General features: G+C 39.5%; 2 protein-coding genes across 7 annotated transcripts in view; one reads left to right on the forward strand and one right to left on the reverse strand.

Moving 5' to 3' along the window:
- Positions 1-23,205, forward strand: part of ANKDD1B (ankyrin repeat and death domain containing 1B) — a 79,724-nt gene extending 56,519 nt beyond the window's left edge. Inside the window, exons 9-15 of the mRNA XM_081295491.1 lie at positions 119-217; positions 2,811-2,909; positions 6,111-6,209; positions 9,918-10,013; positions 16,850-17,051; positions 19,686-19,817; positions 20,892-23,205. Coding sequence (XP_081151617.1) covers positions 119-217; positions 2,811-2,909; positions 6,111-6,209; positions 9,918-10,013; positions 16,850-17,051; positions 19,686-19,817; positions 20,892-20,953 — 789 coding nt within the window. The 3' untranslated portion in view covers positions 20,954-23,205. The remainder of the gene's footprint in view (positions 1-118; positions 218-2,810; positions 2,910-6,110; positions 6,210-9,917; positions 10,014-16,849; positions 17,052-19,685; positions 19,818-20,891) is intronic.
- Positions 23,206-23,346: 141 nt separating this feature from the next.
- The window catches only part of POC5 (POC5 centriolar protein), a 49,360-nt gene continuing 46,024 nt past the window's right edge, over positions 23,347-26,682 (reverse strand). For all 6 annotated transcript variants that reach the window (XM_081295439.1, XM_081295437.1, XM_081295435.1 and 3 more), the window contains one exon: positions 23,347-25,399. In XM_081295439.1, coding sequence (XP_081151565.1) covers positions 25,256-25,399 — 144 coding nt within the window. In that variant the 3' untranslated portion in view covers positions 23,347-25,255. The remainder of the gene's footprint in view (positions 25,400-26,682) is intronic.

A 26,682-nucleotide genomic window follows, 5' to 3' on the forward strand; every position in this document is an offset into this window, starting at 1 on the left:
CCTTTTCAAAATAGTTGTATTTTGTCATTATACTAATTGTTCATCGTATGATGAACACTGCATAGCATGTTGGGTTTTGATGGGGATCCTCCCTGCTCTCTCGACCTCTCTCTTGCAGCTCAATGTCAGTGTTTTGCAGACTGCAACCCGGAATGGCCACACATCCCTTGTCAACTTTCTTCTCAGTGAGAACATCGATCTGCACCAGAGGATGGAAGTGAGTCTATTCTAGTTTACACAGGTTTTGGTCCTGGCGCCCCAGGCTGGTGGCCAGGGAGATGTCCTTTACAGATATAGATGTATGGGATGAGATGTTTCACAAGGGAGGGATTCTTTCTGGGAAGCCTAACTGACTTTTTTTTTTTTTTTTTTTTTGGAGGCTAAGTCTTAATCTTGAGAAATACAATCTCAGGGATGAATTTTAGAAAGTCACTGAAGTTCCAGAGCAAAATGAAATCTTTGTGTTTTAAATATTTGTATTCACTGCAATAAAACTTTCTCCTGTGTCTAGAGATGCTGTGACTCTCGTTGGAATCTCATCAGTCTGGGAAATGAAGCTGCTGTAAACATGAAGAAGAGTGATAATTTTTCCATCTTGCTGAATGATCTTGTTTTTCTTGTGAAAGACAATCCTTTATAATGATTTAGGTTTTCTGAAGTTTGAATTGGCTTTGGTAGAATTAACAAAGGCCCTCTGTGCTGGAATTGGACAGGAAGGTTTCCTTTATTTTTCACCGTATTCTTGTTTCTCTTGTGAGAATATTATTTCCTCCGATCTTGCTGAGACATTATTATTTACTGCATTAACTTGAGAGTAAGGGATGTGATTTAAACCATGTCTGATGGTTTTTGGAGCATGGAGTTAGGGAAATTGGCTCTGAACTAACTGGTTTCAGGCCAAGGATGCTTCCTGTTTCTCAGGAGGAGCTGGGCGCCACAAGGCGGGTGGCCCTGGCAAGAAGGATGCTGCCTGCTTCTTTGAGGTGAGGGATGCTTTCTCTGTGTTCAGGCTTAGAGCTTCAAGGGAGGAAGTATTCCTGAACAAAGGAGGCCTATGCAGCCTCACCCTCAGATGGCACCCACAAGCTTTCCTCAGTGCTGTCTTCTCCTTTTTCCCCTCAGCCAGCCTCTGATCTGCTCAGGTAGCAGCCCTACCTGCCCCTCCTCTCCTCTCCCTCTGTGTGCTGGTGAAACTTGCCAACTCACTCCATCTCTCTTCCATCTGTTTTCCCCTGTCTCCTGAGAAGGAGTCTGCTGTATATGGAAGTCAGGAAGGTCTTGGTTCAATTCTGGTCTCTCCCACATTCTTGCTCTATGGCCTTGCCAAAGTTACTGATCCTCTCCGTGTCTAATGTATAAAGTAGAGAATATAAAATCGAGTGCTAAGATTGCCATGAATGACATGGTTTCTGAAAAGCTGTCAGTTAACCTACTGTTTAAGACAGTTTCCCTAGTGCTGGGGGGAAGTGTGTAGTAAGTACATTGTGAGAATGTGTTGAATGTGCCCAACTGATGCTTATCGTTATCACCTGTTACACTTGACCAACGTTGCTCTCTTCTGTCCCAATCGCTGGCTCTCGCATGCATCTGTGTCCCCTCTCTCCACTCACTCTGCTCCTGTCTCTCCTACCATGCCCCTACCCCTGCACACAGTCTCCTTGGATCTTCTGCCCAAGCTCTCTTGCACCTGCACCCCTCCCTCACTCATGACCCTCACTGGATGCTCCTTCCTCAACCCTCTCCTGCCCTAATTGTTTTTGCTCCCCCTCTCCACTTCATCGACTTTCCCCTACCTCTTACTCCCTTCCAGCTTCCTTCTCTCCTTCCTCAGACCTGTTTTCTCTTGTGCCTCTGCAGCCTGTGCAGCTGGGTGGATGAGGCAGCAGGGGAGCTTGGAGGCAAAGTGTGTGATGGTGATGGGATGTTTCTGTAGTCTGAAGGGTGGTAAGAAGCCAGGGTAGGGATGGGTGAGAGGGGTCATGAGCTCAGAAGATAGACAGTTTAGCCACAAAGGAGGCGAACAGGGAGAAGGCTGCAAAAGGTTTGATGAATACATTGTGGCTGGACTCTGTGGAGGCAGGAAGGCTGAACCTGAGAACCTAGTGCATGAGTAAGTGGAGATACCGGTTCTGCAAGACATTCAAGGGATTGAGGGCTTTAGATCATATCAGTTCAGGAAATGCTGAATGTGTATACATTTCCCCTTCTGTGGCTGTTTCTATTGTCTTTTGGCTCTTTGAAGGCTCTGAGAAGTCCTGCAGTTCAGCCTGTTTAGTACTTCCTTATTCATATTTGAGGTCAGCTCTTGGTTCTTCAGGAAAGCATTTTCTGTCCTCCTGAAAGGTCAACCCTTCCCAACCATCACACATACCTTTACAGCACTTTTGACCTTTCCTTCCAAACACTTATCACAATTTAATTACATATTTGTGTGACTTTCTAAAAAAAAAAAAAAAAGAAGGAAAAAAAGAACATTTGTTTGCCCCAGTAGATTAGAAGATTTCTGAGAATGGACTCTGGTCACTACTAAATCCCTGGCATTCTGAAAAGAGACTGGCCCATAGTAGGTGTTCAGTATATAGTTCCAGAACAGTGGATGGGGAGAGCTGATTGCTGGTGAGCTGGCTTGCTTCACACACAGCCCTCAGAATGATAATATTTGCAGAACTCTTAACTATGTGCTCACCACTGGGTTGGGCAATTTTAGTACTCAGAGAAGATCAGGAAATGTCTGCTGAAATGAGTTGTTTTGTGATTTGAATGTTGAAACCAGAATCTTTTGAATTTAAAAATGTTTCTTATTTCTGCAGCCTAAGGAATCCCCTCTTCATTTAGCAGTTATCAACAACCATGTCACAGTGGTAAACAGCTTATTAAGTGCACAGCATGATATTGACATCTTAAATCAGGTAAGCCAAGCAAATCAGAATCCAAAGAGTTTATTATGTTTCAACACAGTTGTGCATTTATGGGGAGTTCTGATGGAGTTCAAGTTGCCTTAAAGGTTCCTGGGAGAAGCATGTGCGTCTTATTTTATCCTTTTTTCTTCTGTAACTTCCATTACACCTTCATACTTTCTCTTTCAAAAGATGTAACTGGGGTTTAGCCAGTCTATGATCAGATTGTTCACATTGAACATCTGTAGCGAGCACTTGTGATAAACAGTAGCTCAGAGGTAAATTGCCAGAGGCCCTTTAAATCAAAAGCCACTCCTGCTGTGTGAAATGTGTGAAATGTTGTCCTTGGCCAAGAGCCCTTCCCCACAAGAAGGAAGCTTTGTTTCTACATTAGAGACAATAAATGTATCTTGCTTTGCCCGAAGGCAAAAAAGACCTCTTGGAATACACTGATGGCTAGGAATTCAATCAAAAGGAGCAGAATCAAATGCCTCATTAAAAGCTTTCAATCTGTCACTGGTTGAAAATGAGAGTTTTAGGTAGAACAACAGAGCTAAGCCGAGCTGTCTGGCCAGGCTGCTCTCTGGGGCTGAGCTGCCATCTTCCAGTGGACGTCAGGAAAGGAAACCCCAGCTATGCCCTGCAAGTTAGGGCATGTTTGTTCTAACGCACCATGGGGTGCCCATTTCCTCCTATGCAAAACCAGAGCATGACTCAGGTCTCTGTGGTCTTCTCCACCTCCAACCTCTGAGTTAATTTTTGCTGTGAGCTAAAGGAAGACGTATCTCCATTTCTGTCTCTTTCCTCCTCCAGGAACTCTTCCTTCTTTTTATATCTTTCAGGATCACAAAAGATCGAGTGAAGGGAAAACCCTCTTGTTATTAAATTTATTTACTTATTGGATTATGTTAATGCCATGAATCTTTTCTAATGGGTAAAATGTTTGTTAAATACCCAAAACCTGTGTTCATGTGTGATCTGTTTCCAAAAACTGGCAGGATGCAGTCTAGGGAAGGAGCATTTATAGAACTAGATTTGATCACTTCAATGTTTTTATTAGACCAGAAAAAATACATATGTGAAATCAGAAAATTTGTACACAACACACACACACAAACACACACACACACACACACACACCAGGGATTGAACCTGGGATACTTAACCATTGAAACACATCACCGCCCTTTTATTTATTTCTTTTTAAAAAATTTTGGGACAGCATCTTGCTAAGTTGATTAGAGCCTTGCTAAGTTGCTGAGGCTGTCTTTGAACTCGCAATCCTCCTGCCTCAGCCTCCCAAGCTGCTGAGACTATAGGCATGTGTCACCACCCACAGTAGAAAATTCATGTTTTACATGTAAAATATTTATACAAAATAGCATAAATATAGTAAAAAGGTGAATGTGTTTGTAGGCTCCACCAAAGAAAGATAACTCTTGTTAATGTTTTGGTGCATTTAGTGTCTTCTAGACCTTAATAGCTTTAATATCCAAATGCAATTTTATTGGTACCTGATGTATTATGCTTTATCTCTGTTCCATTTTGGTGTGTACCTTTGGAAGGTTTGTGAAAAGGGTGGAGTCTTCAATGATGGAGCCCCAGTGGAGCACACTGCCATCTACAGGTGGACCTTTAAGAAATGCTTTTTCATAATCAAGTCAACCCCTCAAGCGAGTTGGCCTTGTGTTCTGGTAGAAAGAAAGTACTGGGCTTCTTGCTGTTGCCCAGCTGTGTGACCCAGGAGAAGTTACTTCCCCTCTATGTTTAAGGGGTTGGGTTCGATAATATCCAAGTTCCTTTCTGTCCTAGTATTTGAAAAATGTCTTCACATCAGCATTACTTTGGTGAAAGGTTAAGGTGAGTGGTTTTCTTATGAGAGCAGCACACTTTTCTTTTGAAACACCCTCACAGGAAAATGATTACCCACAAAAGAAATAAATCTTTCATCCTTTCACATTATTATGTGTAAAATTTAGAGAACAAAGAAAAGCATCAAGAAGGCAATGAAAATAACCTCTAATCCCTTCATCTAGACATTATCATTGTTATATTTCCCTGTCTTTTTTTGGTATGTATCTTAAATTAAACTCAGCTAGGTATAGTGCTGTTGTCTCCTAAGATTCTTAACACTACATCATAAATATTTTCTATTTGTAAAAATAATCTTTTATTTGTTTACTTATATGCTTATTTATTGATTACAGTGCTGGGGATTGAACCCAGGGCCTCCCATGCTAGGCAAGTGTTCTACCACTGAGCTACAGCCCCAACCCTATAAAAATAATGTTTGAGTTTTTATTGTGGTAAAATACACATAGAAGTTACTGGTTTTTGAGCTTACCATCCTGTGATGTTAATTGCATTCACATTGTTGTGCAACCATTACCACCATTCACCTCCAGAACTGTTTTCATTTCCTCAGACTGAGACTCCACACCCACTAAAGAATAACTTGTTATTTCCTTCTACCCCAACTCCTAGTGACCACTGTTTGTTTAACTTTCTGTCTGTGAAATTTGACTACTCTAGGTAACTCATTGAAATCTCTGTCTCTGTTTTTCTCTCTCTGTGGCTTGAGATGGGATCTCATTATGTTGCCCAGGCTGGTGACAAATTCCTGTGTTCAAGTGATCCTCCTGCCTCAGCCTCCTGAGTAGCTGGGACACAGATGTGCACCACTGTACCAGGTTCTGAAATAACCTTTTAATGGTTGTCTATTATTCCAATATATAGATGTAGTATAATTTGTCTAATGGCTCCTTGTTAAATGTATAACTTCCTTTCATTTTTTTCACTATTAAAAATAATACTGCAGCTGGGCATGGTGGCCTGTAATCCCAGTGGCTCAGGAGGCTGAGGAAGGAGGATCTTGAATTCAAAGATGTCCTCAGCAACTTAGCAAGGCTCCTAGGCAACTCAGCAAGATCCATCTCTAAATTAAAATATATAAAGTGTTGGGGATGTTGCTGAGTGGTTAAGCACCCCTGGGTTCAATCCCTGATACTACTACTACTACTACTACTACTAATAATAATAATTTTAAAATATAACAATACTGCAATAATTGTTCCTATTAAAAAACACATGGTTGTATCCATTTTTCCTCAAGCCTATACAGCACACCCATACATTCCCTTTGTCTTTTTACTATGCACGTCTTTACCCCTCTTTAATGTTCTTCTGTTACTTCTTTATGATCTCTCATGTCAGAGACAGCAAACCCCTCTGCATGTAGCAGCTGATCTTGGAAATGTGGAACTGGTGGAAACCCTGCTGAAGGCTGGCTGTGACTTAAAGGTTGTTGATAAGGTAATTGCACCAACTTGACTCAGGTCAGCGGAGATGGTAATGGAGGTCTCCTTGTCAGCTACCAGTAGGGGAAGCATCGGTATTCCCTTTGGTAAATGGGCACAAACTGGAGAAACCTTGCATTTTCATAGTCACGAAAACATCCCAACTTTGATTGAGATATGTCAGTAAAAATTTTTACTCTAAATAATGAAATATGTGCTTTTAAGATTCAAATTATTCATTGAATTTTTAAAAAGATCATGGATTCACATGGTCCCAAAATTTTGTGTATTATATTACATATAATATTTTCATATTATATTTATATGTTATGTAATGCTATGCTTATATATTTAACATATTATGTATAAATATTATATTATACATATTTTAAATATATTTAGTATATATTTATTTTATATTTATATTATATATTATTTTATAATATAAAAATACTGTACACAATATTTTTTTTTAAAGAGAGAGAGAGAATATTTTTTAATATTTATTTTTCAGTTTTCAGTGGACACAACATCTGTATTTTATTTTATGTGGTGAGGATCGAACCCAGCGCCCTGCGCATGCCAGGCGAGCGCGCTACCGCTTGAGCCACATCCCCAGCCCCTATACATAATATTTTAAACATATATTATGATATATAATGTGATATATAATATAATAATATATAATTATATTTATATGACATATAATCATATTTACACATATATATTGTTATATACAATATTTATAAGATTATATATAATTTTTACTGTAAGCCCTTACCATATATACATTTTTTCTAAATATAGTATATTTTCTCTCTCTATGTAAGCATATATGTTCAAAAGGTTTGCAGTAAAAATTTCACACACATCCTTGTTCTTACTTGTCTGGTTCCTGTACTACCATGGCCATATGCAGCCATTTCAATACATTTCTTCTGTTCCTTCCAGAGTTCTTTTTGAATATGTAAACAAGCATAAGTGTATTGTACCTTTATTTTATTCTTCCATCTTTTTAAGACAGTGGTAACATAGCTATATGTTCTAGTGTTAAGAATTTTAAAGTGTAGGACTTTACATATTAATTATGAGGAGTTTCTTCATTTTTTCTTTTGCAGCTGCATGGGTTCTTAAGTTGTTCCTCAGCTTTTGATAAAGCTGCAATGAACACACTTATATGTATCTAAACTTTTTTTTCCTAAATTTAATAAAATTTTAATTGTGGTAAGTACACATAGCATAAAGTTTACCTTCTTAATTTTTTTTTTTTTGGGTGCTGGGGTTTAAACCCAGGACATCATGCATGTACTCTACACTCCCTGTTCAAAACTTAATTTTTCCTTCCTTGTTTTCACCCATGCAGTGCATTAGCTTAGCACCTCCCTAATTCATGCTATCTACCTCAAAATCACATGCTATGTTTATACAATCTGAAGTAGCTATGTTATTTTGCTTTTCTCTGATTCTGTTTTTTTTTTATTTTTAAGATTTTTAAAAACTGATGCATTCTAATTGTGCAATATAGTGGGCTTCATTGCTATGTATTCACACATGTACATAATTTGGTCAACTGTTTTTTTTTTCAAATTATAAAAGTAACAAGCCCTCAATTTGGAAAATAGATAAAGTATACGGAAAGGAAAACACAACCAATCATAATTCCATCTCTTGGGTGGAATTCCACCACTTTCCCCTATTGTGGCTAGTTAACTTTGTTAACATTTACCATTAGTGTTTACCCACGTATTCTTTTCTAATTTATTCAACTTTTTCATTCATACCTCACAAGCTCAGGGCAATTTTGTGAATAGAGAATCCATAGCATTTGGTAGAAATTCATGTTGGGGTTTCTGGTGCTATTGACTGGATGTCCAAGTAATCATGGTCGATGCTACTGCTTGACTTTGTTCTCAAAACAAAAGCCCAGTGTTACTAGGCCTTGCAATTCGATTTTCCCAGATATCCCTTCCGTCCACCTTTTTCTTTTCTGGGTCTGGCCCATAGTTGGCATCCAATACATATTTAGTTGGTAAATAAAAACAATGCTTTCTACCTGTTCCCATGATTTTTACCAAAGATGAGTGTTTCTAAAGCTGCATTAAAGTCTGGATGGGACAAAGGGAGTAAAAGTTGGGTTGGATTTGATTTTCCCAGAAGCTTGTCTTGGGGCCTGAGATGTCACAAAGCTCCCAAAGGGCCTTATAGCCACCTACTCCTTTACCTGCAAGGGCAGATGTGCTGGGACTTTCATTCCAGCATCTACTCTATAGGAAGATTTTTCTCATGAGTCTGAAAACTCTGGCTTTCAGATGCTGCCTTCCCAAAATAGGCTAATTATGGTGATTCAAATGGCTTTATAAGCCAGAATTTAGGCAGCATGCAATTAGAGGCTTGCTAAATGCCTGCAAAATGTAGTTCTTCCTAATTTCATTACTGTCTCTTTTGATTAGAGGTTGATTACATTCATCCCTAATTTTCCACCTCACCTGGATTTTTGTGCCTGGACTAATAGCCCAGGCATTTGTGTGGGTGGGAATTGTACTTGCTGCCAATATCCAGCCATGTCAGAGAATTATTGGGATAGATTAGATCTGTAAGTTTAGAACCATAGTTTCCTAAGAGCAGAACGTCTGGAGTTATCACTGACCATTAATTCTGATTATTTTCAGGATTCCTAAGCGAATTCCTCATGGGTCATTTGAAAAACAAATAAGAACTACCATCTTTTGTCAGGGAAAAATGTATAGCTGTAGAAGTTGTGCACTGAATAAAATCTAAGAGATGCTGTTTGCAAAGCTGTTACCCTGGCTTTGAGCTATATTCATCCTGAGAAAGGAGCACCTTTTTGTAATTTGTATATGATACCATATGGGCTCCAAGAAGAACACGCTCCACATGATGTCCAGGACAGTCCCTTTTGCTCATTCCATTTTGTTAGGGTGGTGATACCTCACCCTTTTTGTTAGAGGCAGTGTGCTATAATAGAAAATAAAAATTCTAGCCATGAGTCCAGTGAACTGAATTTTAGTTGTGTTGTGTTATTGATATTGTTCTTAATAAGATGCAGCTCTTTTCTGTCTTATTACTCTGCCCTCCTCAAAACATGGCTCCCACTTCAGAGAAGGAAGTGGAAGTCATATTTTGACACTTCCACTTCAAACTCCTGCCATCATGTCAGCATTCCATTCAGGAAGAGATGGAGTGGAAGGACAATGACATCTCTCTTTAAAAATACTTTCCATAGCCAGTCATGGTGGTGTATGCCTATATTCCCAGTGACTCAGGAGGCTGGGGGATCAAAATTTCAAATCCAGCCTCAGAAATTTAGTAGGTCCTGTATCAAAAATAAGAAAGGATGGGGATGTGGCTCAGTGGTAAAGTACTCCTGGGTTCAACTCCTGGTACAAAAAAAAAAAAAGATGTTTCTCATAAATTGCCTATGCCCTTCCATTTACATTCCATTGGCCAGAATGTGGGTCACTTACCTAACTGCAAGGGAGGTTAGGGGTGGCACATGGTCTAAGTACTTTATATGCATTATACATTATCCTCACCACTACACCTTGGTGTAATTATGGAGCCCCAAGAAGCCAAGGACGGCTAAAGTTCACCCAACTAGGAAGTGGTAGGATCAGATCTGAACCTAGGTCCCTTGTTCCAAAGCTAGAGCTCCTAACTACTAGGTGATAGCACCTGACCCTTACTTTTCTCTTTTAACTTTCAGCAAGGAAAGACTGCGCTGGCTGTGGCATCTCGGAGCAACCACAGCCTTGTTGTGGACATGCTTATTAAAGCAGAGAGATACTATGCCTGGAGAGAGGTAAGGCAACATCAGCAGAGCAGGAGGGTCTTCCAGCAACCCCTGTCTTATTGGGCAGTGTTTCTGCTCTAGAAGCCCTTGCCACTATAATTATAATTTTCCCTTTTGTCCTGTGCTGCCCTCATTCACAGAATGAACAGCTGCCTGCTCCCTCTCCTTTTCCTTTGCCAGCATCAGCAGTAGAGGGAGTTCAGTGAGCTGGGCCGCCTCATTATTGCTGGCTCTAATGGGTACAGTGGATAAGTCCCTAATGGGTGACTCCCTGGCTGTGCCTCTGTTCTCTGGTCTCTGGCCATATTCTGTTACAGGAGACTCTAATGGCTGGTTAAAAGGTTCCTATTTATGGCTCTGTAATTTTCAATGCACCCTCTACTGGCTCTCCACCACTCAAGTATTCTGAGACAGTCACAGAACCTTATTCATCTGAGAACATAAAAAAACTTGTCTCTAACTCACCTTTTTCCTTTCTTTCATTTTTATTTGCTCTGATGTCTGTCACTTGTGCAGCTTCTCCACAGACTGTCCTCTCCTCCAAGATTCAAGTCTATACCTTCAGGCAGGATTTCATTATCAGATACCAGCCTCAATTTCTAGTGATACATCATTTCCAGCTGAGGCTGCATGGCTACCACACTCCAATGTTACCGCAGAATTCGGGTTCTCATCATGTAGGTGTCTCCCCTGGAGGAGCCACACACCTGGATTGCTGTCCATTCGGCCCATCCTGGGAAAAATGCCTTAAATCCTTAAAGGGAAAAATATTTATTGTCTACTCTCTCACAGTCCTTTTTAATCAGCTCAGTAGTTGGGATATGCCGTTATGTATTGCAAGGATTAGGACACTTCCTGAGAAGTGTGTCATTAGCAATTTGATCATTGTGTGAACCTCTTAGAGTGTACTTACACAAACCTAGATGGTTTACCCCACCACACCTGTATGCCATGGTGTAGCTATTGTCAGTCTATATGTCATTGTGTATGTCATTGTATATATATGTCATGCAGTACTTGACTGTGTCTGGATCCCTTTAAAGGCCATGGTCCTTGCAACTTTTCTCGCCTATATGTTTTGCCTGTTGTGTCAGTCAGCTTTTTGTTGTTGCGACCAGAATGCCTGACAAGAACAACTTAAAGGAGGAAAGGTTTATTTTGGCTCATGGTTTCAAAGGATTTAGTCCATGGTCGGCTATTCCAAGGTAGAAACACGGTGGAAAGACATGGCAGAGGAAAAGTGCTCAGTTCATGGTAGTTGGTAAGCCGAGAGGTGGGGAGTGGGGAGGGGGAGAAAGAGAGAAAGACAGGGGCAAAGGAGAGAGTTGAGGATAAAATAAACCTAGGGCATGCCCCCAGTGACCTGATTTCTCCAACTAGGTCCTACCTCCCAGTAGTCCATCTAGTTATTAATGGATTAATCCATCAAATGGATTATTCCACTGATTAGGTCTAAGCCCTCATGATCCAATCATTGCCTAAAAGCCTCACCTCTGAACTTTGGGGTATTGGGGACCATGTTTTCAACACATTAGCTTTTAGGGGACATTTTAAATCCAAACCGTAATACCTGTAAAGTGACTAAAAAAATGTTTTAACAAATAGAACTCCCTGTTTAATATCCTATTTCTATTGTTGTTCTCCTTCCTCTTCTATTTCTATTGTTTTTCCTCCTCCTCCTCCTTGCCCTTTTTCCTTTTAAGCTCATTTTCTCAAATTTCCTATTTTACTGAGGACAACTTCACAAATTTCCACCTTTTATCTTGCTCTTTAAATCATTGCTTCCAGAGACTGGGGTTGTGGCTCAGTGGCAGAGCACCTGCCTCATGTGGGCGAGGCATTGGATTCCATCCTCAGCATCACATAAAAATAAATAAATAAGTAAGTAAAATAAAGGTATTATGTCGTCTATAACTAAAAATTAAAAAAAATGTTAAAGTATTATAAATCATTGCTTCCAGGGCCAGGGATATAGCTCAGACATAGACTGCTTACCTAGCATGTAGGTTGGATACCCAGAACTGGCAGGGTGGAAGAAAAGATATTGTTGCTTCCACATTTTCTTTGAAAATAGATATAGTCATTTGTTCTATTTTTTAATGCCTGATAATGTCTTTAGATTCTTGGTGGCTAGATGAGTATAAATTATTTTTCCACCAAACGAATAAGCTCTTTTTCCCAACAAATCTTTAAGATACAAGAGAGAAACTTTGAAAACCATATGTAATTTATAAATATAGCTGAAGGAGGGTCCCAGAAATGGTAAGTTATTAATATTTTTTTTTCTTGATACTGGGATTGAACCAAGAGGCACTTTATCACTGAGCCAAATCCCCAACCCCCACTCTAGCTTTTTTTTAGTTGTCAATGGACCTTTAATTAATTAATTAATCTATTTATAGGTGGTGCTGAGAATCAAACCCAGTGCCTCACACAGGGTAGGCAAGTGCTCTACCAGTGAGCCACAACGCCAGCACCCCATCCCTTTTTATTTTGAGACTAAGTGCTGAGGTTGGCCTTAGACTTGCAATTCTCTTGCTTCAGGGTCCTGATTTCCTGGGATTATAGGCATGCATCACTGCCCCAGCAAGAGTTATCAATCTTGATGACAGCTGGGATTCTGAGGTCTAAGGTGGGAGGAAGACTTGAGACTTGTTTTTTAATATATAGCCTTAATTTTTTAAAACCAAATGAATTTATTATTATTTTAAATCTTTGTTCATCAAATTTGTATTCTGGACTCATATGAAATGTTTTCTAATAAAAGGATTAAAGATGTGATTTAATTTCCTCTCATATTTATTATCTATTTATATAGCAATTTAACCATCATTAAATCATCCATCATTTTTTTTGGGGGGAGGTGGTACCAGGGATTGAACTCAGAGGCACTCAACCACTGAGCCCCATCCTCAGCCCTGTTTTGTATTTTATTTAGAGACAGGGTCTCACTGACTTGCTTAGTGTCTCCCTGGCTTTGAACTCTGGATCCTCCTGCCTCAGCCTCCTGAGCTGCTGGGATTACTGGTGTGCACCACCGTGCCCAGCTTAAATCATCTATCATTAAATTCAATGATTCAGAGGCAAAAGGGAGCCTCCTAAAATGTGGCTAGTGTTATTTTAATCTCTACTGATTTGGCTTGTGTTACTATTGCAAATAGTTTAGTGCTTTGGCAGATACTTTTGTCTATTTAATGCTTTTACTAACTGTTGGAAATGACCGGGGCTTTCCAAATCCTGTGCTCTTTCTTATGGAGGTTTGATCCTGGTATACATGAAACATGCAAGTTTCTCTAAATTTTCATAAAATACATGACTGGTGATGCAGCTCAGTGGTAGCATGCTTGCCTAGCATGCATAAGGCCACAGGTTTGATCCCTAGTATCCACCCTGCTCCTATGAATGCTGTAATGCAAAGGTAAATACAAAATCATTCTGCCCTCTTCTTTTCACCTTGGTCGTTTGGAGTTGTGATGTTGGTAGGCTCATCATTGTTTCAGTACATGGAATGAGGTGAAGTACCTACAGTTCCCAAGTTTATTGGATTTTCTCACCCTCAGCCTTATCTCTTAGGATTCCTGAAAGCTAGGCACTGTGAAAATAAAGCTCAGGTGAGGCTAGAGAAGATCTTGCATTCTTAGCCTCTTAAACAATAGTTGGGTAATTCATATCTCTATTCCTATTCCAACTTCTGTATACAAAGTATAGACCCCAAGTCCAGCTGATCTGCGTGGAGCCCAGGCAGGCCCAGGTCAGCCCCCACCTCTACCCCGTCCCTGTCTCAGTCCAGGTCCAGGCCTAGGCCCAGGACAGCCCTGCTGATCCCAGTGGAGCCCAGGCAGGCCCAGGTCAGTCCCCTCCTCCACCCCTTCCCTGTACCAGCCCAGGTCCAAGCCTAGGTCCAGGACAGCCCTGCTGATCCCAGTGGAGCCCAGGAAGGCCCAGGACAGGACCACCCAGTGGTAAGGAGTCCAGGCAGGCCCAGGTCAGGTCTGCGGACCCCTGTGGAGCCCAGACAGACCCAGGATAGCCCCACTGAACTGTGGTGGAGCCCTCACTGAGGTTCCCAGTTTACCAAGACTGTTGTCCACCCCGCCTGCTGGCCTCCATCTTGGAACACTGCAGCTATCACCATAGCCCTGCCCATGTGCTGACAGGGCCTAGAGGCAGCTTCCTGCTGCATCATCATGTGTCACAGCATTGCATCTCCCAACAGGTCGTCCAACGCCATCTGACAGCCCTCCCTTTCAGCCCCAACACTGAAAGTGGTTGCCTTCATCTCGGGACACCTCTACCAGCATCTCAGGTTACCTCTGCTGCTGCTGTCACTATTTAGCTTGCAGCAGCTTCGATCTTGGGTCACGGGTTGGGAACTGGAAGCCCAACATGAAGACGAGACATCAGTAACCTGAAGGGACACTAAAAGATTATAGGGCAGAAATTGTAACATCTTGGATCCACACTGCTAGAGGGGAAGACACACAGGAAGCATGAAAAGACAAGGGAAGAAAGTTCCCCAAACAAACCAAGATGATTCAACTATAGAATTCACAGCACAGTAGAAGAAATGTACGTAATTAAAATGATCTGTGAATTAAAGAATGACATAAGAGAACAAATAAAGGCAACAATTGATCAGGCCAATAAAGAGATAAGAGAACAAATACAGGCAACAAAAGATTACTTCAAGAAAGAGATAGAGATTCTAAAAAACCAAACAAACAGAAATTCTTGAAATGAAGAAAATAGTAAACCAAATTAAAAATTCAATAGAAAGCATTACCAACAGACTAGACCACATGGAAAAAAGAACCTCAGACAGTGAAGACAAAAATACATAATCTTGAAAATAAAGTTGACCCCACAATGAAGATGGTAAGAAACCAAGAACATAACCTCCAAGAATTGTGGGATAGCACAAAAAGACCAAATTTAAGATTTATTAGGATCGAGGAAGCTGCAGAGATTCAAACCAAAGAATAGACCCTAAAAAAGGTCTTGCCCTTCTCCTTAGCTACATTTTGTAGGAGTTGGTAGAATTTCCTGGAGGAAATTTTTGATTCCCTGAAGGGTGCATGACGAGGGCTGAGAAGCAAGCTCCACCAATTTTTTTTTCTCGTAGGTGTTGAAAATTTGGGTCCCATATCCTTTTTGTACATTTTCTGCTCCAGCATTAACTTCCATCTTGTTCTTCAGATATCTTGAAGCCTTGACACTTGATTTTACTTTGAGATTTACTTTTTTTTATTGGTTGTTCAAAACACTACAATGCTCTTGACATATCATATTTCATACATTTGATTCAAGTGGGTTATGAACTCCCATTTTTACCACGTGTACAGATTGAAGAATCACATCGGTTACACATCCACATTTATACATACTGCCATACTAGTGTCTGTTATATTTTGCTGCCTTTCCTATCCCCTTCCTATCCCCTTCCTATCCCCCCTCCCCTCCCCTCCCCTCCCTCTTCTCTCTCTACCCCATCTACTGTAATTCATTTCTTTCTCTTGTTTTTTCCCCCTTTCCCCTCACATCCTCTTATATGTAATTTTGTATAACCCTGAGGGTCTTCTTCCATTTCCATGCAATTCCCCTTCTCCCTCCCATTCCCTCCCACCTCTCGTCCCTGTTTAATGGTAATTTTCTTCTCATGCTCTTCCTCCCTGCTCTGTTTTGAGTTGCCGTCCTTGTATCAAAGAAGACATTCGGAATTTGTTTTTTAAGGATTGGTTAGCTTCACTTAGCATAATCTGCTCTAATGCCATCCATTTCCCTGCAAATGCCATGATTTTGTTATTTTTTAGTGCTGAGTAATATTCCATTATGTATAAATGCCACATTTTTTTATTCATTCATCTATTGAAGGACATCTAGGTTGGTTCCATAGTCTAGCTATTGTGAATTGTGCTGCTGTGAACATCGATGTAGCTGTATCCCTATAGTACGCTCTTTTTAGGTCTTTGGGGAATAGTCCGAGATTTTATTTAAGTGAAAGACAAAAATAGAGACACTATACAAGAAAAAAGAGGGATTAGATAGGAAATCCCAAGCCTCTTGGGGGGCTGGCTCACAAGTCCTTAACTGATTTGCAACCTTCTGTAGTGGGATTATCTGGAGCCCTGTTGGCATGTGCACGACATGCAGTTCTAGGAAGCCTTGACACCTGCTTTTCTTTGAGAAATTCTCCAATGTTTTTGGCTTGATTCTGCAGAAGGGACAAAAGGAAACTTTGAAAAAGTCAGAGAACAATGTACCAATCTAGGCACAGTGCTGTTGGGCTGAGTATGACTGCAGTGGCTTACAACACAAAGATATCCACTCTATCTCTCTCTCAGCCATCTCTTTTCCTATCCTTTCCCTGAGTTAGGCTCTTAGTCTTTCTCCTCAGACTCATCAGAGAACAGGATGAATCCAGGGACCAGCTATGGGGCTCAATCTAGGTTCCACTGAAGCTTTAATATGAGAATGTCAAATATCCAAAAGAAGAAAGGGGGGTGTGGGTTGAAAGTAAGACCATTAACAATATGTTTGTTGTGACATTCTCTTTGCCAGAATATCCCCTCTGTTCTCTTTTGGGGTGGGCAAATAACAGCAGCACAAGACACAAGATTGCAAAATCCCTCATGCTTTCTTTTCAGACAGATGGTACTCAAGCTTTTTATTGCAGACATTTTTTTCTCCATCTTGGGTGGCAAAAAATGACCCAGTCACAGATGACATTGAAAACATAGTCTTGGTTACACCTTACCGATTTTTAATCTAAAACATACATACATTCTGAAATGAGGCAATATGTGGGCATGTCTGGAATAATCAGGTACAATTATTTTTGAATGTAGGAGCATCCTGAGAGCATCAGGGAGCCACTAGCAGGCTTTACTCTGACATTCAAGCAAGACCACAGTCTGGAGACAAGGCACATTCGCACACTCCTCTGGAACCTGGCTTACCGTCAGCTGAAAACCAATGAGTGGCAGAGGCTAGCTCACTTCTGGAACTTTACAGATGACCAGATCAGAGCCATAGAGGAACAGTGGTCAGGTGAGTGTGCACTAGATGACGTGGGCAGGAGACATGCAGTGTTAGGAGCAGCAGTCCTTCCTGCTATTGGATCTTCCAAGTAAGTGCCTGGAAGAGCAGAGTCCAGGGGCTCCTGGGGAGTAACAGATGACTTATGTCCATGGAAGTGACTGGAAACTTTGCAGAAAGCTAACACTTGGGAATCTGCAGTAAACTGAAATTTTCAAAAGATAACTAGTTTAGTTGAGCCATATTGAAAAGGTGGTCATTAGCCTATAAAGAAATTAATGTTCCCAACTGAATAGACACAAAGAAAACAAGGGTCTAACAGGTGCTATGCCATTGGGAAGCCAGTCTAATTTCTGGTGTCCCTTCAGATTGTACTGGGGTGAATGAGTTGAGTGGCTCACTGTTTGGGACTTATACTCTACGAGGGAATCCCTTCAACCAGGTCAAGGGGAAAGAGGACATGGCCTTGGGGAAGATGTGGCTATCCCATGACAGACACAGACTCAGAGGGTTCCATTGGTTAGATGATTCCAAACAGTGAAATCATTTCAGTCAGACTTAAGCTGTCAGGATTAGTGAGGTTAGCTCAGCTGGATTCCTTAGCTTTGCTTTTTTATGACTTGACCCAAACCTGGGAAATACAGAACAATTTGCTTTGCATTATTCAATTTTGTTACTTTTTTTTTTTTCCTTGCAAAGCTTCCTATTCAGAGTATTCCCCTTACAAGGATATTCTGAGGTGGGAAGGTGCCCTCATTCAGAGGTTGATTTGCCTTAGTTATTCCTGAGAATTAAATGGTAGAACCCCAGCTCCATGAGTGTAGTCTACTTATACTACATACAAGCAAATTATGCACCTCTTTATTGCTGATTCTAAGCATACATTTTCATATGAACAAGTGGAATATAATGTATTAGAAACATGGAATATTGACTTGTTTCTGAAAAGATTTCTTTTTGTCACTGTGTTAATATTTTGGCTAATTAGGCAGATAATGTTCTATGACAGCTGTGAGATATTTGAGCTGAATTTGAAAATCTCTCTAACTTAAATGACTTGAAAACATGGTGTATATTAAGAATTCTTGCCTGAGCTGAATGTGGTAGTACACATTTGTAATCATAGTGGCTTGGGAGGCTGAGGCAGGAGGATCACAAGTTTGAGATCAGTCTCAACAATTTAGTGAGGCTGTAAGTAAATTAGTGATACCTGTCTCAAAATAATAAAAAATAAGAAGGATTGGGGATGTGGCTCAGTGGTAAAGTACCTCTGGGTTAAATTCCCAGTTTAAAAAAAAAGATACTTGTCTGGGCTGGGGTTGTGGCTCAGTGGCAGAGCACTTGCCTCACACATGTGAGGAATTGAGTTCAATCCTCAGCACCACATAAAAATAAACAAACAAGATAAACATTTTTTTTTTTAAAAAAAAGCACTTGCCTGTAGAATAAAGGGGATTTTAAAAGTGTTTAAGTCAGATCTTTATGGAAAGGCTGGGGGTATAACTTAGTGGTAGAGCACTTGCCTAGCATATGTGAGGCCCTTGGAATCAAACCTCAGGACTGAAAAACAGAAAACAAAATCTTTATGGAGTACCTGAAATGTATATGTCTCCACCAAGCAAGGAATAGTAAGCCTTGTGCATGTGGGATAGAGTTTATAATCTTGTTGACCCAATAACATTAACATTTACAATAATTACATATGGTAATTCACGCTAAGGCTACTGGCATTGACTGGGGAGTTTGTGGACCTTTGAGGCAGAGAGGGACATATCAAATGGCACTGAAGAAAAGTTTGTCAAGAACAAGACTAAGAAAGGAATAGAGTGTTTGTCTTCCCAGGAGCATATTCTTCATGCATGCAGTTTCCTCTTCCCCAAATGCCTGCCCCTCTACTGTGAACAGTGAACTTTCTCCTCACTCCTACAGCTCAGGCCCTCCCTTTTGTGAAATCTGTCTGCTTCTGCAAGGGAGTCTGTTATGTGTCTGCGACTATGAATTCTTGTTGAGAGTGACAGAGGTTTCTGCATTACATCTCATCTAGCATCTCAACATCCCAGCATCTTTCAGGGGTTAATTATTCAGGGAGTATTTACCAAGTGAATAATCCTGACCCAGGAAGTTGCAGACTCGTATCAGGGCCCTGTTCTTGAAATTGGAGTGGTGGTATGGTACATGCTGCTTGGAGAGCGATTTATAGATCACCAGCAGCAACAGCAGCAGCAACATCTGGGAGCTTGTCAGACATGCAGATTCTCAGCGCAGACATACTGGATTAGAATCTGCATTTTAACAAGATGCCCCAGTGCAGTATGCACTTGAAGTCTGAGACGCACTACCTCAAAGCTCCACATTTCATTAAGATTGACTTTGCCGCCAGGCAGGCACTATAGCTGTTCAATCCTTTGTGTATGTGCCAGCACAGCAGTTGCCTGGCCAGGGCTGAAGTGGATGGGAACACTGGTCATAATACACACTGTTGAGAGGAACTAGACAGGCTTCCTCCCATCACTGGGCTTTTGAACTGGCAGCTCTCAGAAAAGGAATGGATGTGTGACCACAGAACATTTAGTTAGAACTGAGATCACAATTGAATGACACATCAGTTGGTGATGTGTCACCTTGAACCTCTTGTGCTTGGTGCAGGAAACGAAAGCTTCCGTGAGCATGGCCACAGGGCTCTGCTCATCTGGTTGCATGGGGTCCTGATGACACAGCTCGATCCTGCCAAGCACCTGTATGAAGAGCTGGTACGTGCCGGTTTCCCAGAACTAGCTGGTGAGTTATAGTTTTTCATGAGCAGAAACTCCACCCTTCAATGACAGGAGACAGTGAACAGAAATCCCACCCTGAAGAGCAGCAGTCTCAGCTGGTGTCAGTTGTGGCTCACCCAAAATATGGAGCTGAGGGAGGGACTTCTGCTTCTGTGAGGCACCCAGTCAATCCTCTTCACATTTTAGCCACATGATGCTCAGTGCCAGCCCTATGCTGGGCATTCGGAAAAGTATGGAAGTTTTTTTTATTTGTGGTGTGTGTGTGTGTGTGTGTGTGTGTGTGTGTGTAGGAGGAATAGGCCAGAAATGCTAAACAATCTCCTATCTTTATAGAATGGTTCTCCTCATCCAAGAGTTGTCTTTCTCAACGTGCCATTTTGCTCCTATTGGGAAGCTCTGCCAGTTATTGTATTTGAAAATGTTATCTCTAGAGAAAAAACAACAGACAGGTTATTACTATGCCTGCTTAGGATATTGCTAAAAAATCACTCTGCAGCATCACTGATCCTACTGTCAGGGAAGATATTTTGAAAACTTAATAAATTAGGTAATAACTCTCATGTAATAGCAACCATTGAAGCAAAGTACAGGGGCGTCTGCCCTTGTTTTCATTGAAACAGTTTCACCCGGAGCTGAGAACATAGATGAGTGAATCAGAGCACCCACTCAGTATTGTTTCCAGGAGTGTAAGGTTACAGGAGGAGTGTGTGGATGATTGATACCTACCTTCCAGGACATTTCCCTCATAACATTAGGGTCCCCCCTGGACTTTAAGTTTAATCTTTCCTATGAAAGTGTTCATAAGAACTTTCAGGGAAGACCATGGAAGTGGTGAAGGGTCTGTGCTCTGAAGCAAGACTGCATGGGTTCACCCCTGCACTCCAACACATACTATATGACCTTGATCAAATTCTATGACCTCACTGTGCCAGCGTTCCCATTGATTAACTAGGGAGGGAAATAAAAACATCCACTTCAGAGGGCTGTTGTGGGATTAAATGAGTAATCATGATCGGTCTATTATAAGTGCTTACAAAATGTTAGCTATTAATCATTAATGTTACCCTATGTTTTCCAGAAAAGATTCGTCAATTCAAAAGCAAAACTGACTCAAGCTCCAAGAAGTGTACAGTTTCATAAAAGCCTAAAGAAATTTTTTTAAAGGGACTTCTTCCTCGGCATTTGCTTCTTTTAAATGCAGTTTCTTATTTCTTCCAGCAGTTTGATTTTCCTCTTAACTATGAAGATGGTGGTGACAGGACCTGCTAGCAAATGGGAAAAGAGTAATACTGTTAGACTTTCGTACCATGGAGAGGTTACTTATTCTTTTTGGCTTTTGCTTAAAGCAAGTTGTGTCTTTCCCACTTTTGTCATTTGATTCAACACCTGTAATGGCATGATCTAGAAGAGTATTTTTGTACCTCATGTTTTAAAAAGTCTGATAGTGAGAGCAGCATGGTGACATATGGAAAAACCAAAGGTTTTAGAATAGAGATAGTTTTGAAATGGGTTTTGCCACTTATTAGCTGTGAGCCTTGGACATGTTAATATTATTTAAGTTCTCAGATCTTCACTTTTCTTTTCTATAAAGTGGGAAATGTCTTATTCCATAGGGTTGGGGAGAAGAAGGCAGAATCCTGTGAAATGCTGGACCATCTGACCATTGCATAGAAATCATGAACTGTTACTTCAGTAAGGGTTTGGAAATATTGTCACTGGTGGCATTAAATCACATACATGTAATAGATTTCTTAGAAAAGACCAGAAATATATACACAAATATAGTTTTTCATTTCTTGATGATGTAACTGTAAGTGATTTTTATTTCCTTTGTATTTTTGGTATATTCCATTTTATTTCCACAATGAACACACATTATTTTTTTGTAGTCTAAGAAAGGTATGAAATAAATGTGAAATCAGGTATCAGTTTGTACCAGTTTATGTTCCCCTACTCATTATCATTTAAGGTCCTCCATTCTCAAGTTCTGACTCTAAATCTACAAGATAGGTAATAAATCATGAATGTTTGCATACGATTATTCTATCATGAATTTATATATATATTTTTACATCTTTGTCTCATTCTGATTATAGATGGTTCACTTAATGCTGTAAATGTTCAAAACTGGTAATATATTTACATGATCTCAAAAAAAATTTTTTAAAGGTATTGAGTGAAAAGTCTTGTCTCCATCTGTTTTTAAAACTATGACCAGCTTCCACTGACCTCACTGCCATTCCTCCCCACAAACTTGAGTAACCTGTTTCAGTAAAAATAAACAAATATATATTCTTGTTGTATAAAAAGCTTTATTGTTGAATTTGTTTACTTAGGCCAAAATTAATTGCTTGGTGCTTTAGATAACATACAAAAACTTCTAGAGCTTAGATAAATTTAAACAGATAGTTACAATTCTTTTTTTTCCGTATTTTTTATTGGTTCATTATAGTTGTACATAATGGTGGGATATATTGTACATATTTGTACCTGTCCACAATATAACAATATAATTTGGCCCATATCATTCCCCACTATTTCCTCCCTGGTGCGCCCTTCACCTTGCATTCTGTTCTTCTACTCCACTGATCTTCCTGCAATTTTCATGAGATGCCCCACCCCATAATTTTATTTTCCTTTTTCCTCTCAAGCTTCCAAATGAGAGAAAACATATGCCCCTGACCTTCTTTTGCTTTTCTTTCCTTCTTTTTTTTTTTAATTTTGAGAAAAAAGAAAAAAGAAGTTTTATTTCTTTCCTAGCAAAGGAGAATCACAAGAGATTCCTGTCCCAGAGGCTATGATTTTAAAGAGGTGATTCAAAGGCTATATTGGAAGTATTCTCTGTCCAGAACTTTAATTCCCTCATTAATTTGGGACATAGTCATTTCTGAGAGCTTCTGGTGCCATCCTCAAGTCTGAATTACTTCATTCAAGAACAGATAACTCTACCTTGGATGGGGAAATATGTCTCATTTTTCTACATATGGATAACCAGTTTTCCCAGCACCAATTGTGAAAAAGGCTGTCTTTTCCCCAGTGATTTTGGAATCTTGGCCTACGATCAGATGACCATTATCTGTGATTTGTCTGTGTCTTCTATTCTGTATCATAGGTCTGTGTGTCTGGTTTTAATGCCAGTGCCACGGTACTATAGCTCTTTAGTATAAAGTCAGGTTTTTTTTTTTTTTTTTGCTTAGAATTGCTTTAGCTATTCTGGGTCTTTTATTTTTCTTTTTCCAAATGAATTTTAGGACTTTCTTCCCCCTAGTTCTGTGAAGAACATATTGGCATTTTGATGGATATTGCATTGACTCTATACAGTCCTTTTGTGACCATTTTAACAATATTAATCCTGCCTACCCATGAATATGGGAAGTCTTTTCATCTTCTGAGGTCTTCAATGATTTCATTTTTTTTAAAAAGAGCTATTGTAAATTGGATTGTTTTCCTAATTTCTTTTTCAGCAGATTCATTTTGGGTGTATGGCAAAGCTATTGAATTTTGTATGTCAATTTTTAAACTTGCTACTTTGTGAAATTTATTAGCTCTAGCAGTTTTTTGATCTTATAAATGTAGGATCATATCATTTGCAAACAATCATAATTTAACTTCTTCACTTCCTATATTTATCATTTTAATTTCCTTCTCTTGCCTAATTGCTCTGGCTAGAATTTCTAGTAATATATTGAATAGCAGTGGTGAGAGCAGATATCCTTGTCTTGTTCTGGATTTTAAAGGAAATACTTTCAGTTTTTCCTTATTCACTATGATGCTGTCTTTGGGTTTTGTCCATTATTCTTGAGTATAACACTCATCAATATTTTCTTTAGTTTGTCCCTATGGCTTTGGATTGGATACTGAAAAGCATCCTAGCTGCAGTCTAAATTCCTCAGAAGGTAGGGCTTAAGATCAAGGTTTATGTGTAACATCTTTTTACAGGAGTGTCAATCTAGGGGTGCAGGAGTGGAGGAAAAGATCTGGGGAAGGAGGAGAGTCAAGATAGGTGTTACTAAATTGGTTACTCCTTTTATCAAGCTTCACAAATTATTTGATCTTGAGGTTACTCTATTCCAAGAAAAGGAATGGACTAGTGCATCTTAGGACAATTCATACAAGGAGGAAAGAAGAAGACTTGATTTGTGGGTCATAGGAATGGCATAAGAGGAAACTTCTATCTCTCCTGGATATCCGGGGAGTTAACAGAGAAGCCCTGGGGAAGACATGTCCACAAAAAGGGTGCGATCATTACCCTAGGTACATATCTGATTGTACAAACGGTGCATCTCTATATCGTGTATAACCAGAGAATTGAAATGTTGCACTCCATTTGTGTATGATAAATTGAAATGCATTCTGCTGTCATGTACAACTAAGTAGAACAAATAAAAATAATAATTAAAAAAACAAAGGGTGCGAGATAAGGGGCTGCTGCTTTGTGCTCACATAGCCTGCTGAAGCCCATGCTGAGCAAAGTTGTTTGCAGTAAGAGTTAGGCCAGAACCCAGAACAAGTGTTGCTTAAATATCTAATAGATATTAAGAAACAGCCTGATACTTGTAATTCAGAAAAGCCTTACGGTGTTCCATTAGAAAATAGGAATTGTTTGCCTATATCAGTTTTGTTTCTGATGTCCTCTTAAGAGTGTGAGGCAGCAACTATTTCCTATAATAAAGTTACAGAATATAACTAGATCATGTTCAAAAATAGAAGAGGTTTCAGATTATTAAGCCATCCATTTCTGTTAAAGATACAGAAATTGGGGCTTTTGACAGCCTCTTCAGAACCATTTTTATGTACTCTATATAAGTGTGAAATGAAATAAGTAGGGTAGGTAGAGGAGGATCCTTCGATTCACTTAAATTAAGTGTCAAGCCCAAGATAACACAGCCAGTAATAAAGCCATTGAGAAGCCAGGTCTTTTTCTCTTAAATCAGTTCTGCCCAGATGTTTTCTTCAAGTTGGTCAACCACTGAAGAATTTCTGCCCATGTCTAGCAGGGTCACACCACCATTATTAATCTTGGTCTTAATCTTTTTAATTTAAAAGTAAAAATAACTTAGTTTTTGTTAGTTTTATAGTAAAGTTCCTTCTCAAAGTTTTATATAAATTACAGTTAAGTAACATTGGAAATTATTTGTTTTACAAATGATATAGAGAAAAAATGATGAAATGATGATGTAATCAGTGACAGGCTGAACATATTAAAAAATGAAGTTTCTTTTTTAATTTAAAAAAGTTTTACTTAATTGCTTAAATAAAATAACATTAAAATACTTTCTACAGTATAGTTACAAAGGATGGTATATCTTGAAAAAGTCTATAATTTTGAAAAGATGAACATGATGTTCTAGCAATTCAGAAAAGTTAAAAACTAAAGACTTCCAACTCTTGGTACAGTCTTTACCAGAGGAATTAAAGGACCTTGCTGTGAACATATTCACTTTAGTCAACCACTTTTATGGACTGAATGCTTGTGAGAGACTGGGTGTGGGTTGTTCTGGTTCCAAGAGATCTTGAAACTGAGGTACCACCTTCAGGATGAACGGTCCGTGAGTATTTTACAGCTGATGCTTGAGGAATGGTTTGCTGAAAAGATAAACAACTGTTTTAATAATCCCACAAGACTTTATATATAAAGTATCATTTTTTCATTTATAATTTATCCAAACAAACCTTTGTTAAGCATCAAACAGATACCAATGAATTCAATATTCAAAAAATACCAAGCCCTTCTCCAAAAGGAACCCATACGTAGTTCAACACCTGTAATTTAATATCAAAGCTGTATTTCAGAGCCAGAGTCCTCAAAAAGTGGAAAAAGGTTATAGAGACTAGGTATAGAAAGGAACTCTGTGGTGTTTGGAAGAGGGTCAGCCCCAAGCCATACCCTCATTCCATTCAGTTTCCTCCTCTCTGAGTGTTACTATGTGGAGTCCAATTGTGGGGGCATAGGGAACCCTGAATATGTTGTCTGGTCCTTGCTTCAAATCAGAGTCAAAAAGAGGGGCCTCATGTTTCACCTGGTTCACCTGGAAGCAGACAAAACTTTCTATAGTCATATAAGAGTAATATTCCCAGAAGCCTGGTGCTCCCTCAATATGGACCACAACTTTTGAAAGAAGGACACAACTAGATATTGGGGACACATATGGAGGGGAAGATATGTCCACCACCTCAGAGGTCAGGGGAACATCTTGGATATGAGCACTGAAACATTAATGTCAGGGCACTTACATGTAATATGTATAAGTACATGTTATTTACACAAGTACACATTACATGTATACATATGAATACTCAGACTTTTCTCTATTATACCTGACACAACTTCTTAGTAGCCAACAGTGGGATTTTTAATCAAGATAATTTCTCATGTTAAATTAAGTTCTTACTCAGGTACACATAGATTTCTATTAGGATCTTCCATTTAGAGAAGTCATCTTTAAAATACTTAAAGTAGGACTAGGGTTGTGGCTCAGTTGTCGAGCACTTGCCTAACACATGTGAGCACTGTGCTCAATCCCCAGCACCACAAACAAAACAAAACAAAACAAAAAACAATAAAATACTTAAAGTGAAGTTATAATTGGTCAAAACATTTACTACGTATTTAAAAAACTGTTAAGATATACTTTCTTTTTTAAAAAAAGGTCTGTATGTCAGATTCTGCCTTAAAAATAAGAAAAATTCTCTGTTTAACAAAATGGAAAAATAACTTCCATTTTAAAAGTATCAGTGGTAGAGCGCTTCCTCACATGTGTGAGGCACTGGGTTCAATTCTCAGCACTACATATAAATAAATGAATAAAGGTCCATCAACACTAAACAAATTTTTAAAAAGTATCTTATATGTTTCTTTGTTCATAAAT

Source organism: Spermophilus citellus (genome assembly GCF_964194105.1).
Source record: "Spermophilus citellus genome assembly, chromosome: 1".
Taxonomy (NCBI): domain Eukaryota; kingdom Metazoa; phylum Chordata; class Mammalia; order Rodentia; family Sciuridae; genus Spermophilus; species Spermophilus citellus.